This window comes from Cavia porcellus, unplaced genomic scaffold (genome assembly GCF_034190915.1).
Source record: "Cavia porcellus strain 051 isolate PalLab524CR breed Dunkin Hartley unplaced genomic scaffold, mCavPor4.1 scaffold_29, whole genome shotgun sequence".
Taxonomy (NCBI): domain Eukaryota; kingdom Metazoa; phylum Chordata; class Mammalia; order Rodentia; family Caviidae; genus Cavia; species Cavia porcellus.
The window spans coordinates 3699563-3715287 of NW_026947512.1; the positions used below are offsets into that span (position 1 = coordinate 3699563).

The following is a 15725-nucleotide window of genomic DNA, read 5'->3' on the forward strand; positions in this document are numbered from 1 at the left end:
AAATATGGTTATCAATCCTATACACTTATACAGGCAGTTATCCATATCTTCATTTATGTTGAGATTGAACAAACTCAAGCAGGCTAAAATCACTCTGAGCAAAGAATATTGGGTTTCACATTATGATACTCCTGGATCAGCACTGGGTCTGATGTGTAATCTTTAAAGCCAAGTGACAGCCCTGTCCCTCACCTGTGTCCCTCTAAAAGGCTAAGCACAGCAGGAAGGCAGAGCAAAAGCTCCAGGAATGTCAATGGGTTCCAGCCTCAAGCTAAGAGGCTATGACTGCTCACGTTGGCAGCGCATATACTAAAACTGGAACAATACAAAGAAGATTAACACGGCCCCTGCACAAGGATGACATGCAAATTTGCGAAGCATTCCATATTTTTGTTAACTTTCATAGGATTGGAACAATTGTGCATATTACTGTATGGTGATCTGGGGAACTCTTGAAGATCATTATGTAAAATAACCCTAGTTATGCTCCTACCATCTTTTTGGAAGGCCTGTATTGTCATTGTTTTGGGCTCTTTGCTATTGTGGTTTTTTTTTTTTTTTTTTTTTTTGTCTTTTTCGTTTTTATCGGTACCGGGGATCGAACTCACGACTGCCTGCTCGCAAGGCAGGTGCTTATGCCACTGAGCTAAATCCCCAGCCCCTGCTATTGTTATTTGTCCTTTTTGTTTCATGTTTTTCTAGGAATTTTTGTTTTACCCTCTAATACAGAAAGGATAGGTATACATGTAAAAACTCATTCATGTGTAGAACTTCTAAACAGTTTTGAGAATCAATTATATAATGCATGATGAACAGCTACTTTGAAGAAAAAGAGACACTAAGGTACCCAGTGTGGGAGACAACTCCAGTGATTCCCTTTGAATCCAAAACAATTGTCGTGACTTTGATTACTTGGAGACTCATTTCCTTATACTGGTATGTAAAAGGCTGGCCAGGGCATTTCCTTCTCTCTTCAATAGGCTCTGAGCATTGCAAGGAAGGCTAGTGGAGGTGCTAATATGCAACATCCATAGCCACCAGACAGTCTTGCTTCCTTGCATAATGTTCTCCACAAGAGATGTTAGAGGAAATAGCTCCGGGAATGTCAACTGGGTAGGAGCCTCAAGAGAAGAGGCTAGGACTCCCCAGGGCACAAGAGTTTGCAAAGATAGCCCCCCTAAAACAATTTCACTGCTACCTTAATTGGGTTATGTAAATTGATCCTCTGCAAATCTTTACCTCTGCTGGCCAGCCAGCTCAAGTTACTCAGTAATCCCTGACATCCTATCATTCATCCCTGAACTACTCCACTTTCTTCACCAGACAATAAATGCTGAGAGGCCTAGGATCCAGGACTTCGTCCGTGCGCGTCCGCACAATAATTGGATTTACGACCCCTTGGCTGCCCTTAACTTGGATCATAACTTGGTGTTTTTATTCTCACCATGGGTTGCATTGGTGGTGGTAGATTGGAACTAAATTGCTAGGGTTCCAATGACATCTCGATGGGATTATAAATATAACCTTTTGGATGATGAGGAAAACTAGAAAGAGGATTACAGTATTTGGGTGACTGAACTCGATATTTGGGTTTACAATAATCCAGTGCTGATTCCGTAGCATCATGCTGTGAAATACAGCAATACTATTATTCTTTCTTCAGAGTGATTTTAGTCTGTTTTTTATTGTTTAATTTCAACATACATGAATGTATGGACAGCTATTTTGAAGAGAACAAATGACATTATGGTAGCCATTGTTGATTTCCCTATTGTCTGGGGTTTTTTCCATTTCCATGGGAATGATCAAGTGGAATTTATTTCTCAGATGCAGGGACGGTTCAATATATACAAATAATAAATGTGACACTCACGAACTGAATAAAAATTACACAATCCTTTCAAAACAATCAACAAACTAGTTATAAGAGTATACTCAATGTCCTTAGGGCCAAGCCCATGACATACTTTACAGTAAAAAGTTGAAGGTTTTACTATGAGAGCAGGTCAAGGCAGGGTACCCATTCATACCACTTCTGCTCCTTGAGAGCAGAAATCACAGAGAGAGTGACTAAGAAGAAAAAGCAAAGGACATCAAACCAGAGAGAAGGGAAAAATAAAATTTTCTGTTTATAGATGACATGATTTTCTATACTGAAGACTCCACCAAAAGACTGATAAATGAATTCAGGAAATTTGTGGGACAAACAAAAAAAAAAATCAATGTAGAAAGATCAGAAATACACTAATGACAAACTCTCTGAAAAAGAAATGAAAAAAATGATTCCTTTTCAACCAAAGAGCTAGAAGCAAAAAGAACGAAGATGTGTTATGTACATTTAACAACTCCCCACAGTGAATGTAATCATTATGTACTGCAAACATGTACTAATAAAAATTGAAATGACAATTTTACTGTCTACTATGGAGCTAAAAATACATAATAAAGAAAAACTATTCCACTTAGAATAAAACAGAATATAGTAGTGCACATATGTAACCCCACTTACTTAGGAGGCTGAGGTAGGAAGATCTCAAATTTGACCTCAGCCTGGCTAACTTAACAGGATCCTGTCTTAAAATAAAAAGTAAAAAGGGCTGGGGTTGTAGTAGCACAGTGTAGAGAAACTTTTTTCAATCCCCAATAACACACACAAATACACAAAGAAAAAGAAAACAGAATAAAGTACTTAGGAATAAATTTAAGAAGACAAAAATCCTGCACACTGAAAATGCTGAGATACAGGTAAAGGAAACCAACATGAACCAAATATATTAAAAATGTTGAGATCAGTAACAGTATCAAAATGGCCATACTCCCTAAAGTGTCCCATGGACTCAATGTCATCATTCTGTTCTGATCGGTTTAATACTATTTTGTTTTGTATGAATTCATTGTGTACGAAGAAATGGACAACTATTTAGAAGAAAACAAGAGACACTGTGATACCCAGGGAGATGTTGTCTTGCTTTGAAATCTGTGTTACTTACATTGTTTACTTCCTATCTGCTTTGTTCTGTTTTGTTGTTTAGTTTTGCTCTCTTTAAAATTAGGAAAAAAAAAAAAGAGAGAGGCTATGACTTCCCAGGTCAGAAGTTGTACATCACAACTGAAGCACCAGCCCCCTAAACATTAAACGCTACAATTGTGTTATGCAGATTGGCCTTCCTGTATACCCTTCTCTCTATATGCTGCAGAGGTGTTTCTGGTCACTCAGCTAGCTCAGCTCTTAATATTCATGTAGTTCCCACCATTCTCACCATCACTCATCTTTTACCCACTCCCCTCTTCACAAATCAGTACAATCTGGGTCAGGCCCTGGGTCGTGGGCTCTGATCCACATCCCTCATCTGGATCGGAGTCAGGAACCCTTGGCTGCGTATAACTGTAAATGTCTTAGTCTCTTTATTCTCATCAGGGGTTGCACTGGAAGTGGTAGATTGGAATTAACTCATTCGAATTCCAATGTTTCCATGGGATTACAAATATCAATTTCCTGGACCTCGAGGAGGATGGCAAAAGGGATTTCTACACAAAGTCGTGGTTTCTTTTGCTTAGTTTTATAGCCTATGAGTACCCACCTCTAGTCCAAGCTTCTATGTCCACACAATCCAAGCTGTGGTAATCATCCAAGCCAAATTATATTCCTATCAAACTGGTAGATGGAGAAACCAAACAGACCACTGAGTTTGCTGGACGTAGGTAATAGGGCCAGGATTCAGGCAGACCGCTGGATTTAGGACTGGCAGTTTTGGACTCAGACCACTCTGAAAGCCACAAAAACCCAGCCTAGCTTAACATGGATCCCAGTGACCTTCACTGCCTGAGTTTAAACTTTTTGGGGGTGGGGAGGGCAGTATCTCTGTCTAGTCTGTACCTTCTCCCTGACTCACAGTCACTGTGGCAGGGTAATATCAAAAACTATTCCATGGCTCACTTAAAATAATTACCCCCCAAATGCTCCTAGTCCTCAGATATGGTGGGCATAGCATTGGATATCTTCTACAATCCCAGGCTGCCTTGTATAAAGGTCACTTTGAGGGTAAAATTGCAGTTTGCATAGCTGTTGGATTTTCTTAGATGCAGCCTGCTTCTCCCTGGGGCTGTCAAGCCTCTCCATTAACTTTTTTTTGTCTTTTTTCCTTTTTATCGGTACCGGGAATCGAACTCACGACTGCCTGCTTGAAGGCAGGCGCTTATGCTGCTGAGCTAAACCTCCAACCCCTCTCCATTAACTTTTAAGACAGATCTTCCTCACTGGCTGCCAGGATCAGCATTCCAGACTGCTTCGTTCTTTCCTCTGCTTTGTACTGTGTCTTTGACTTCTATGGTTTCTAGCTTCCCTAACAGCCACCTCCAGATTCTCTGAGATCTATTTTTTTTTTTTTTCTAGCTATCCCAATTCTAGATTCCACAGAAACTGTTGTCAGTCTCTCTTTTTATCAACATCTTTTCTTTAGGGCTAACATCACTAAAACAGTCTGATAAAACTCATGTGACCTCTATCAGTTAACTATGGCTCAATAATAACATTTTCCCAAATTGCAGATTTTGTATGTATCAGTTCACAAGCACACAAATTTGTTACTTTGCTATTGCGAGGGCAGTAATTAAAAATCTTTCAGGTAAGTACAATGGAATACAAGAACAAAGTCCAAACTGAAATGTTAGTTCTAACTCAATTAGACATTTCGCTTGTGGTTTTACTATCTTTATCTATCCTAACTCCTCTCCCCAAATTCAGGAGGGAAAGCTGGCCTTCAGTGCTGTCTAGGCTGACCTCAAGGTGACACAGTCATCTATGTTCTCATCTGTTCCTCTCCATAGGTGATACTCAGAGGATTCTGAGCACAACTTCTTAAGATTCCATCACTTACGGGCTGGGGATTTAACTCAGTGGCATAAGCTCCGGCCTGGCAAGCGTGAGGTCACCGAGTTTGATCCCCAATACAAAATAATAATAATAATCCCATCACTTTTAGGTTCTTTCAAATAACTGCATTCTCTTGACAGAACTTTTAGAGCATGACACCCTGCAAGTGGTAGTATTCACTTGAGCATCTCTTGGGAGCAGAAATGGTCCCCCAAAAGCAGTTAGGCTGCACTGCCAACTCGACACTCAGATCATGGACAGAACAGATGCCAGTTTTCAGGTCCACATTCACCCACAACTGACCCAACTGCCTGTGTAGTCTGTATCTCAGAATCATCATTATGCACACGGTTGGGGGGCAAGTGAAGACACCTTTCCCTTTCACGTATCTTATTCCTAAAACTGCTTCCATACTTTTATATTACCGCCTGAATCAAAGAAACGTTATCAGCTGCCCTTTTAGATACTTTTTCATTTTTGGATGAAGTAGGGTCCTACTACATAGTGGCCCAGGGTGGCCCAAGTTCCACCTGTCTCAACCTCCTAAGCACTGGAATTACAGGTGTGTGCCAGGTGACCTGGCTGTAATATGCCATACAGGTCACAGAACAGTCTTGAAACAGCCCAGAGGAATGGTTGAGAAAAAAAATCCTGGGGACACCTCACAGTACTATGGCAAAGCCCTGGATGTAGTGGCACACACTCAATCTCAGTACTCAAGAAACTGAGGCAGAGTAGGCAGTTTTGGGACAGCCTCAACTACACAGCGTGCTCAAGGACAGCTTTATTACATAGCAAGGATTACTTATAGATTAGTTCATAATTGAGCGACAACTGTCTTTAAGTAGATTTCCACTCGTTACTAGTCTGCTACTTACCTTTTGGACACAATACTAGCAAAAAATTCCTTTTAGTCACTGAGCAAGTGTAAAACTGATCCTCCAGATGAGGAGAAATGAAAGCGGCAATCACAGGGTCAAGTCAGGAGAAAGAGCTGGTATTTTTCTAATTGGTTACACAGTAGTGTGGAGGGCGGTCTAAAGTAGGACAGGAAAAGAATTAAGGATTGTGTGGCCTTATGTTGCAGCTAACCTAGCCCAAAGAATCAGCTAGTTTATAAATGTACAGATGGAAAAGGTATCAAGCTAAGTAACTTTGAATTAATTACTATGATCAAAAAATAGCTGAGCAGGGAACATACAGGGCATGTACAGTGTACAGTAGGGTTCTTCAGCTGGAAAATACTGTTATTTTTCTGTAAAAAAAAATTAATCAGATATACATCCAGTAAACAGTTTATAAAATGGTGTGATGCTCAGAAAGAAAGTATCTGTAAATACCAACTGAATCATCAGCTTATGAATAGTAACAATTTTTTTTTTGGTCTTTTTGAGACAGGGTCTCTATGCAGTTCAGGCATATGCAGGCTCTATGCAGTTGAGCTCACTTTGTGCCCCCGCTGGTCTCAAACTTGCAACAATCCTCCTGCCTCAGTCTGCCGAGTGTGGGATTACAGGCATGAGCCACCATGCCCGGCTAACAATTGAAAACTCTAAAGAGTGCTTGCCTGGCACGTGTGAGGCATTGATTCAAATCCCAGCATTGCAAAAATAAAAGTTAAAAAAAAAAAAAAAAAAAAAAAAAGCAAGCAAGTAGATTGAAGATGTAGAAAACACTGACAAAGGTTTTTGAAAACCATCAATATGGTAGAATTAAAACACGGAACCCAGGTCTAAGATACTATGTTTACATACCGTGCTCTAATGCAAATCTGTGCAATTTTTTTCTTTTTGGTACCTGGGATTGAACTCATGACAGCATGCTTTTGCAAGGCAGCTGTTTCTGCTGCTGATCTAAATTCCTGGTCCCCATGTGTGACTGTTTAGTATAAAAATATTCTGTACTGGCTAGGGATGGTGGTGTACACCTATAATGCCACCATTTGAGGCTAAAGTAGGATTGTAGTGAGTTCAAGAAAACCCTGAGCTACACTGAGATGCGTCTCACAAAACTCCCCCCCTCCATAATCACTACTGTAACAGTTTAGCAAATAACCTTTGAAATATTCAAATAAACCCTCTCCTACCCAAGTTCTAAACTTCAAGCATTAGTGAAAAAAAATTTTTTTAAAGGCAGAGTTTCATTGTATCATTCAGGGTGCTTCCAACTTACAACCATCCTCCCTCTTGCCTCAAGTCTCCCAGAGTGCTGGAATCACAGGCATGTGCCACTGTGCCCTGCCAGGTGGAGTTTTATCTTTGCTCTTTAAGTATACTTTTTATTCAAAAAGTGATGATGTTTGTCCTAACATTTTTACAAAGCTTGAGAAGAGGCCAATGTTCAGCCCTAGATCAAGAGTTGTGTGGTTCAGGTTTATGTGACTTGTGTACTAGCCAGTCTTTCCACCACCAGTAATTCAATGCCAACATTTATTTACTTCAAGTACTAGTATCATCTTTTACTTGAAAACACAGAAGACTGCAACTTTTTCTATAATGTTTAAAAGAAATATATTAGCAGTGAAAAACTATTCTAACATGTATGTCAATAATCAACTACACAGGTAGTACTCAGAGTAGTACTTTTATTTCCTATGGTATTAAACAAAAGCCAAGAAAATATCAAGTTAGTTTAAAAGGCAAATCTTACTCCTGAACGAAAAAATACAAACTGGTACTTTTATAATAGATCATTGTATTTTACATAATATGAACAAAATCACTAATGTATCTATATGCTTGGTTTCCTTAAACTACAATGAACCACAGAATAAAAGAAAATGGGTTTATTTGGGGGGAGCAAATAAACATTTTGGGGAAAAACACATAGCATGCTTTGTATTTTTTAAATTGTCTATGCATCGGCACTGACATGTAAAGTTTTAATAGCCACCACCTCCTCTTCCTTGTCCAAAATAGCCGCCTCCAAAGCCTCCTCTGCCACCTCCTCGCTGGAATCCCCCAGACCCTCTGTAGCCTCCTCCACCATGTCCTCTGAAATCTCCCCCACCGGGTCCTCTGTAGTCTCCCCCACCGGGTCCTCTGTAGTCTCCCCCACCAGGACCTCTGTAGTCTCCCCCACCGGGTCCTCTATAGTCTCCCCCACCAGGTCCTCTGTAGTCTCCCCCACCGGGTCCTCTGTAGTCTCCCCCACCGGGTCCTCTGAAGTCTCCCCCACCGGGTCCTCTGAAGTCTCCCCCATTGGGTCCACGGAAGTCTCCCCCATTGGGTCCTCGGAAGTCTCCCCCATTGGGTCCTCGGAAGTCTCCCCCATTGGGTCCCCGGAAGTCTCCCCCATTGGGTCCCCGGAAGTCTCCTCCATTGGGTCCTCGGAAGTCTCCTCCACTAGGTCCCCTGTAGTCTCCACTAGATCCCCTGTAGTCTCCACCAAAGTTGCCTCTATAACCCCCCCGGAAACCTCTATAGCCTCCACCATATCCTCTTCGATAGGAATTGGAGCCCCCTCCATATCCTCCACCGCCATATCCTCCACCGCCATATCCTCCACTACCATAACCTCCACCACCACCACCATAGCCTCCAGTGCCATAGCCTCCACCACCATATCCAGAACCCCTTCTATATCCACTTCCATTATCATATCGAGCCATCTTGGGAGGACGTGGACCATCTCCATACCTAGGAAAAGCAAAAACCCACCAGTTTAGCACTTTTTGTTCATGGTTTTGGGGAATGAACCCAGAGCTTCATGAATGCCAAGACTGTAAATCACTTAATACATCTCAATTATTAATCCCAATGTACAAATTTAGTCATTAATTTGAACATTTAATGCATAAAAAAGCAAAATATTAAAAACACTCAAGTTCAATATACAGTTTTAACATTTAAATATTAGGTAATATATTAGGAAGAGGTCCTGGGACTAACAATAAATTACGTATGTGGCATTTACTACCAATTCTTTTCTAGCATTGTGGAATATGTTTTTAAAAACCATTTTTAGTAAACTGTTCACATCTAAATTTATCTCATACCAATCCATGAAATGAGGGCTAAAAACTGTAGAAATCAAGATGTCCTACCAATGTTCCAATTCAGTACAACCTAAAACTGCTTATTCCTCAGGGGAAGCTTTTTGTACAGACTGGCACTACAAACTAAACAGCTTTTCCAAATCTGAAATATGGCTGTGATTTCTTTTAATTTCTTCACTGCTTGTTTCCCCATACTAGTCCATCATCAATTCTTACTCATTTTACTGCAAATCTAATGTAGTCACTCTCCATGTTTTAGTTCTCCCATCTGTAATATGAGTCACCTCATATCCATATATCTTAGATTACCCACATATCTGTTTATTAAACTAGTTACTGGGCTCTTTTTGTTGCAGGAGCAGATTTTACGAGAAGGCTCCTTGCTTACAACTCTTTCTGTCAAAAATAGTCACTTCTCCCCTAAACATTCACAGGTACTTCATTTGTATCTATGACACTTGTTTTGTAACTCAGGACTGTGATGCTTGTTTTCTTTTTGAAGATTTTCTTTTCAAAAATCCTTCCAATCTCTGCCCAATTGGGAGGATCACAGAATAGCCTAACAGCACTGCTTCTAAAACTATGGTGCCTGGATTTGACTCCGGCTCTATTAGTTGCTAGCTGTATGACCTAAAGACTTAAGTAATTTTTGCCTAGTTTCCTTAGGGTGTTAAATGCACACTAACCAGTGTACATTCAGCTCAGTGGTGTGGTGCCTGCAAGTGTGAGATTGAGAGTTTGATCCTAGTACCCCCCCAAAAAAGTGTACTAATAGTTGTTAGTAATAGTTCATGACCAAATACATAAGTGATCCTTGAGGAGGTATTTCTTGATGATTAGAACAATATTTAAAAATCTGAGGGACAAGATGATAGCACTGTGTTTATGCACCTAAGATAAATGATTACAAATGATTAGGAAAATGTCACAAAAATGCTGCAATGCGTAAAAAATGAAAACCACATGTGATCACTATTTAACACTCAGCTTTTTCTGTAGGTAAATACAAGGTGAGGACAAATTACAAAATCTGAAACAAATGAAAACATTTTTAAAAATTAAGAAAAAAATTCTTTTTTAGCTTGAGATAGCAACAGCTAACCACACATGGTGGTCACATCTGTAATCAGTATTCTGGCAGGTTAAGGCACCAGAATCCTAACTTTAAGCCTAGCCTAAAAAGTAGCAATACCCTTGTCTTAACATTCTTTTCTTAAACATCAAAACACTACTATATCATTTCCTGTCCTATGATCCAGTCTGGACTACATATAAACTTTTAAAGGTCTCTATTTGTTAACACGAATTGCTGTTTCATCTAAGTAACACAAACAAAAGTAACACTCATCTGAGACCTAGTCAATCTAAATATTGTATTAATTCTGTCAAGAATTTTAATTTAGACAGTGTGAATTCTCTTATCAGCTAGCTCTGGAAATCCTAGCCCTGCATGAATACCTGCCTTCTGCTTGGTCGAAAGGCAACCTTAGGGCCAGAGATTTAGGTCAGTGGCGTAAATTCCTGCCTGGCAAGCATGAGGTCATGAGTTCAATCCCTGGTTTAAAATAAAAAAAAAAAAAAAGAAAGACAACTTGATTGGAAGAGACTCACCGTGCAGCACCAATCATAAGGCTTATACCAGCTGCTGAGGGCCGAGAGATTTGTCGGATCATGTTCAACATATGTTCATTTACAGGGTCCAATTGACTGATGATGTTAGGTTGTTTGGTTACTTCAACAACCAGAGCTTCCATGGCTGCCCGGAGGGCAGTAATACAGGCAGCTGCAGCATGAGAAATTTGCAGTCTGATCCTAAAATGAAAAACAATAAAAAATTAGATCATTATATTTCACACATAGTAAATCATGGGAATAAACCAAATTGTTTAACAATTACCAATACTACATCAGAGTGACTCTAGACTCAGGAAATACAGGTATGGAAAACTACACTAACCTCTCAGAATTCACTACTAGCTCAAAGTACGATTTTTAAAACTATAAAATCTTTTTTTTTTTTTTTTTGGCAATAGGTTCTCACTATGCAGTCTAGGCTGGTCTTGTGACAAGCTAGCCTCAAACTCTTGGTTATCCTCCAGCCTCAGCCTATTAGGTGCTGGGATTATAGGCATGTGCCAACCATGGCTAGCAAACTATAAAATCTTTCAAGTCAAACAAACACCGTTTGCGATATAGGTCACAGCCTCCAAAGAGACACTCAGAAAGTTTGCATTTTCAAGGGTTCCAAAATATGTTGGTTGTATTAACCATACTCGAAGCTCTATACCATTTCTGTCAGATGGTCATTGCTGATATGCAACCTATAATTTGGTGATGGCAGTATTTACAAAAGCAGTTTAAATATGAAACACTTATTAATTTACAAGTACAGTAAAACCTTGGTTTGTGAGTATACTTTGTTCCAGAAGCATGCTTGTAATCCAAAGCACTAGTATATCAAAGAGAATTTCCCCATAAAAAATGATGGAAATGCACATGATACGTTCCACACTCAAAATATTCATACAGAAATGAATACAATATTGTAATATAAAATAATACAAAGAAAAACTAATCTATACTTACCTTTAAAAACCTTCATTGGCTGGTGTGAGGGAGACAAGAGAGAGGAGGGTTATTGTGTAGGACAACTTTCACTATCACTAATGAAATTACTGCTACAATGGAATCATCTTCTTTCCATGCAACTTTTAATGAATCTATCCAATGACACCTGCATGTGCCTCTGAGGATTTTGCAGAAATGTGACACTGCATTGTCATTAAACAGATTTATCACTTGCATTGCTTCAGAGGTGGTACTTTTCTACAATATTTTGTGCTGCTTTTCACATTATACCCAACTCCCTAATCTCATTTGAGATCCAGCTTTTTCTCCTCCACAAACAAGATCTATTCCACAGCCTCCTCCTGTTGGGAGATGATTACTCACTATCTATCAGTGACAGTGAGGAACCACTGGCTCAGTCGTGGTCATGTGATGTCCAGTATCCCATGCTACTCATATTTCAGGCATCGCTGATTTATCAAGTTAGAATTAGAAATGTTTGCTTATCTTGTGGAACACTCACAGAACAAGTTACCCACAACCCAAGGTTTTACTGTACAGTCAATTTAAGAAGTTCGTTTATAGTAAACTATACTACCAAGATTTTTTCCACTCTCCAAGAAAAAATGGGTAAAGCACCTTATCTGAGTCATTCAACTGTGCTATGTTTATTTCACATATTGCAATTTTTTTTTTGGCCTTTTTGAGACAGGGGCTCACTCTGTAGTTTAGGCTGGCCTTGAACTTGCAATGATCCTCTTGCCTCAGCCTCAGCCTCTCCAGTGCTGGGATAACAGGTGCGTACCACCATACCTAGCCCACGTGTTGAGATTAAAGCTGACTTCTAACATATCACAGTTCTAAGAAGTTTTTAGTCCAAATTTGAAAATCCGTACCAGTCATCTACAAACACAATCTGTCCATCAGACTGGACTTTCTTGGAGGCAAACAGAAGCAACTGCAAGGGAGTAACTAAGGTCATGCCTTTAGCAGAGATGGCTCGGGTTCGAATCTGCAAATGGAAACAGAGGCAAAAGAAAAATACTTGGCTTTCCCATCAAATGTCATCTGATGACAATAAGTAATACTGTGAACATTAAAACTCATGTTCACAAAGATAATCTGGATTTTCTACACTCTTCTTACCTTTTCACCAAATACAAAGAAGGGAGAAGGGTACTTCATGTCTTGGCTGCTAAATGGACAATTAACAGATGACTTATGGATAAGTGCGTTACGCCCTTCAGTGGTAAGAATTTTTCTCTTTTCCTTATGATAGCACACATTGGGGTATACACCAAAAGCCAGGAGAGAGATAACAACATCCAAATTATTATCTGGTCCAGTGTTAGTAAACACTTGTGTCAACAAACACTCTGTTAGGAAGAAATTGAAACAAAGGATCAGTTAACTGAGTAATTATCACATATGCAAACTATTTCAGTGTTAGAACAAATGACTTCTCCTACAAACCCTACTTTAAAATAATCTGGCAGGGGCTGGGGATTTAGCTCAGCGGCATAAGTGCCTGCCTTGCAAGCAGGCAGTCTTGAGTTCGATTCCCGGTACCAATAAAAACGAAAAAAAAAAAAAAAAAATCTGGCAATAATACATTTTTTTTCTCAAAATACTGTTTATAGCTTGGATCAAGTTCAGGGAAAAAAATTTCCAAAATTAAAGCATCTGTATTCTCTTATAGATTCAATCACAATATAAGCTTGGGTAATTTTACAAAGTATATTTTATCTGCTTTTGTTAAGTAGCTATCATTTACATAAGATGGGTTGATCAACTAACAGGACAACCCTTGGAATGAAGGCTGATTTCATTAGACTATACCTTTACTTCATCGCTGACTCAAAATCCTAATACAGAGAGCTAAGAACAAAGATGTATCTTACAACTTAAATGCTGATCATAGTTTTACTGGGTAACAATATTGTCATCTCAGTACAAATGTTAAAGATTCTAAAATAAAAATGTTCTTTCTACTCCTTTGATTTTAGAAAAATTATTAAAACAGTCTACAATGGCTAAGAATGATTTTGCTTAGTCAAATTATATATATATTTAAATCGGTACCAGGGATCGAACTCATGGCCTGCTTGCAAGACAGGTGCTTATGCTGCTGAGCTAAATTCCTAGCCCCTTTAAATCATTATTTTTAAGAAACTCAGCATCTTGCATCTGTCTTGCAACCCACCATATTTTTTGGTTATGAATTATAGTTCTCAATGTTTAACCTCATTGAAAAAGAAAAATACTATAGCACAATTAACGTCAATTACGGTGGAGTATCCCTATAATCCCTGCACTGTGAAACCAAGGTACGAGGATTCCAAATTCAAGCCCAACTTTAGCTATTTAGCAAGTCTCTATATCTCAAAAATAAAAAATGAAAAGGGTTGGAGACACAGCTCAGTGCAAAGGTCCTAGAATTCAATTCAATCCCAAGTACAACAAAGGGCAAAGGGAAAAGAAGGGAGATTACTGCTGCTGTATCATAAATAATAAGATCCTCTAGGTTCACCAAAGTTTTAATTCAAGCCATTTAAAATTTACTTCTCTTCTAAAAATTAACATCTCTCAAAACCTTTCACCATAACTTTCTGCTTCCTTTATAAAATGAATGAATTAATGCAAAAACCTGCTATCACCATGTTCTAAGCTTTAGTGGCATATATGTTGCAGTGGGCTATTATTCAACTGTCAAAGGTTTGCCATCACTGAACATGAAAAAACAGAGTTAAATATCTGAATCTTAAATATATCATCCATGTGCTGCCTGCCAATATGTATGTAATACTTAAATGTTACTTTGGATATAGCTAAGAATGAAAAGTCTTACCTTCTGGAAAACCAGAATTAAGCAAAATTTCTTTAAGTTGAACTTTGGCCTCCCAAGTCATTCTTAATGTAGCCATATTGAGTCTTTTGTGTTCACAAAAACGTATCTCTGCTTCTTCTCCACCCATTCTGAAATAAATTAAATGGAGTACAAAGTCATTCACAAAGACCAGAGATACAGACTTAGATTAGGAACTTTAGATTGTTCACCTTGAGTAGTAACTTCAGGTTAGGTCCATACCTAGCATCATCCCAGGCTTGAAATACTGACAAAAGTGCCACATGGTCAGAAAATCTGTTTCCTGCAAAATTTCGATGGATATAGCCCAGTCTCTTCCCTTCACTGATGAAAGGCTCTGGAAAGCAGGTAGCAGCAGCAATGGTACAGACAGCATCTCCCACACTGAAACATACGTTAAATTAATACTATAATAGGATTTTGTTACCAGCAGATTGGGTCACTGTGGATTAGTCTTTCTTGGCTGTACTAATGCTTTCATTAGCACTAAAAATAGCTTAATGAAGAATATTATAGCTGCTTTCTCCAAAAGCGGAAAGGAAAATAGGGACTTCTAACATTAATGGCTACGTATCTTCCCCGCCTATTCTCTTTGTCCTTTTTTTCTTTTTGAGACAGGGTCTCACTATGCAATCAGTTCAGGCTGGCCTTGAACTCTTTCTAGGCCAGGCTGGCCTCAAACTCACAAACTCTTGCCTCATTCTCCCAAGCACTGGGATTACTGGAGTACACCACCATGACTAGGACATATTCTGGTAAAATACATCCCCTTTCTTAGAACTATTGTTTTTCAGGGGACAGTTATATTAATCCCTCAAGAAGTACTCTTCAACCTGGTAAGCAGGAGGTCTTGAGTTCAAGTCCCAGTATAGGGGGGACTCCCTTCTAAGAAATCTGCCCTCCCAAGTTTAATCTAAGTATCTGTAACTGTCTCCTTTTCTATTCTTAAAAAATTCAGTATCTAGATACACCACTTCTTTTCACCTAAAAATAACTTTTTATTCTATATGAGCTCACTTTGATTTTACGGGGACAGGGTAAGTTATTACACTACTTTGACTATCAGCAATAAAACAAATTTAAAAAGCACTCACTAGAAAATACATCCCATTATCATCATTTTTCCAAAACGGGGCTCAATGGGGAGTTTAGCCAGGATTCGTCCTAGAGGAGTCAATTCATCATTGATATCTAATGCATCAAGCTCTGTGGGAAAAAATTGTGAACAAAAATGGTGAAGAACACTTTTTAACCTAGATAAAGATCAAGCATTTGCAGATTAAAGCTATGGTAGTGCACTTAAGACTGCAAGTAGTAGGAACAGTGACACACACTAGTAACCTTAGTATTTGGCAGGGTCCAGCAACAGGATGGTTCTGAGTTCAGCATGATTTGACAATGAGACTGTCACCAAATCAAAC

The 15725-nt window shown here is 39.1% G+C and overlaps 1 protein-coding gene and 1 non-coding gene across 6 annotated transcripts in view; one reads left to right on the forward strand and one right to left on the reverse strand.

Moving 5' to 3' along the window:
- Positions 1–287: 287 nt before the first annotated feature.
- LOC111758340 (U6 spliceosomal RNA) lies at positions 288–392 on the forward strand. The gene has a single exon (XR_002792530.1). It is a non-coding gene; the product is annotated as a U6 spliceosomal RNA (small nuclear RNA).
- Positions 393–7643: 7251 nt separating this feature from the next.
- The window catches only part of Dhx9 (DExH-box helicase 9), a 45062-nt gene continuing 36980 nt past the window's right edge, over positions 7644–15725 (reverse strand). For 4 of the 5 annotated variants that reach the window (XM_063240041.1, XM_063240040.1, XM_063240043.1 and 1 more), the window contains 7 exons: positions 15399–15510; positions 14527–14688; positions 14287–14414; positions 12585–12814; positions 12335–12450; positions 10482–10682; positions 7644–8511 (listed from right to left, as the gene is read on the reverse strand). In XM_063240041.1, coding sequence (XP_063096111.1) covers positions 7755–8511; positions 10482–10682; positions 12335–12450; positions 12585–12814; positions 14287–14414; positions 14527–14688; positions 15399–15510 — 1706 coding nt within the window. In that variant the 3' untranslated portion in view covers positions 7644–7754. Of the gene's footprint in view, positions 8512–10481; positions 10683–11456; positions 11476–12334; positions 12451–12584; positions 12815–14286; positions 14415–14526; positions 14689–15398; positions 15511–15725 lie in introns of those variants that run through there. The other variant, XM_063240044.1, reaches the window with a different exon arrangement.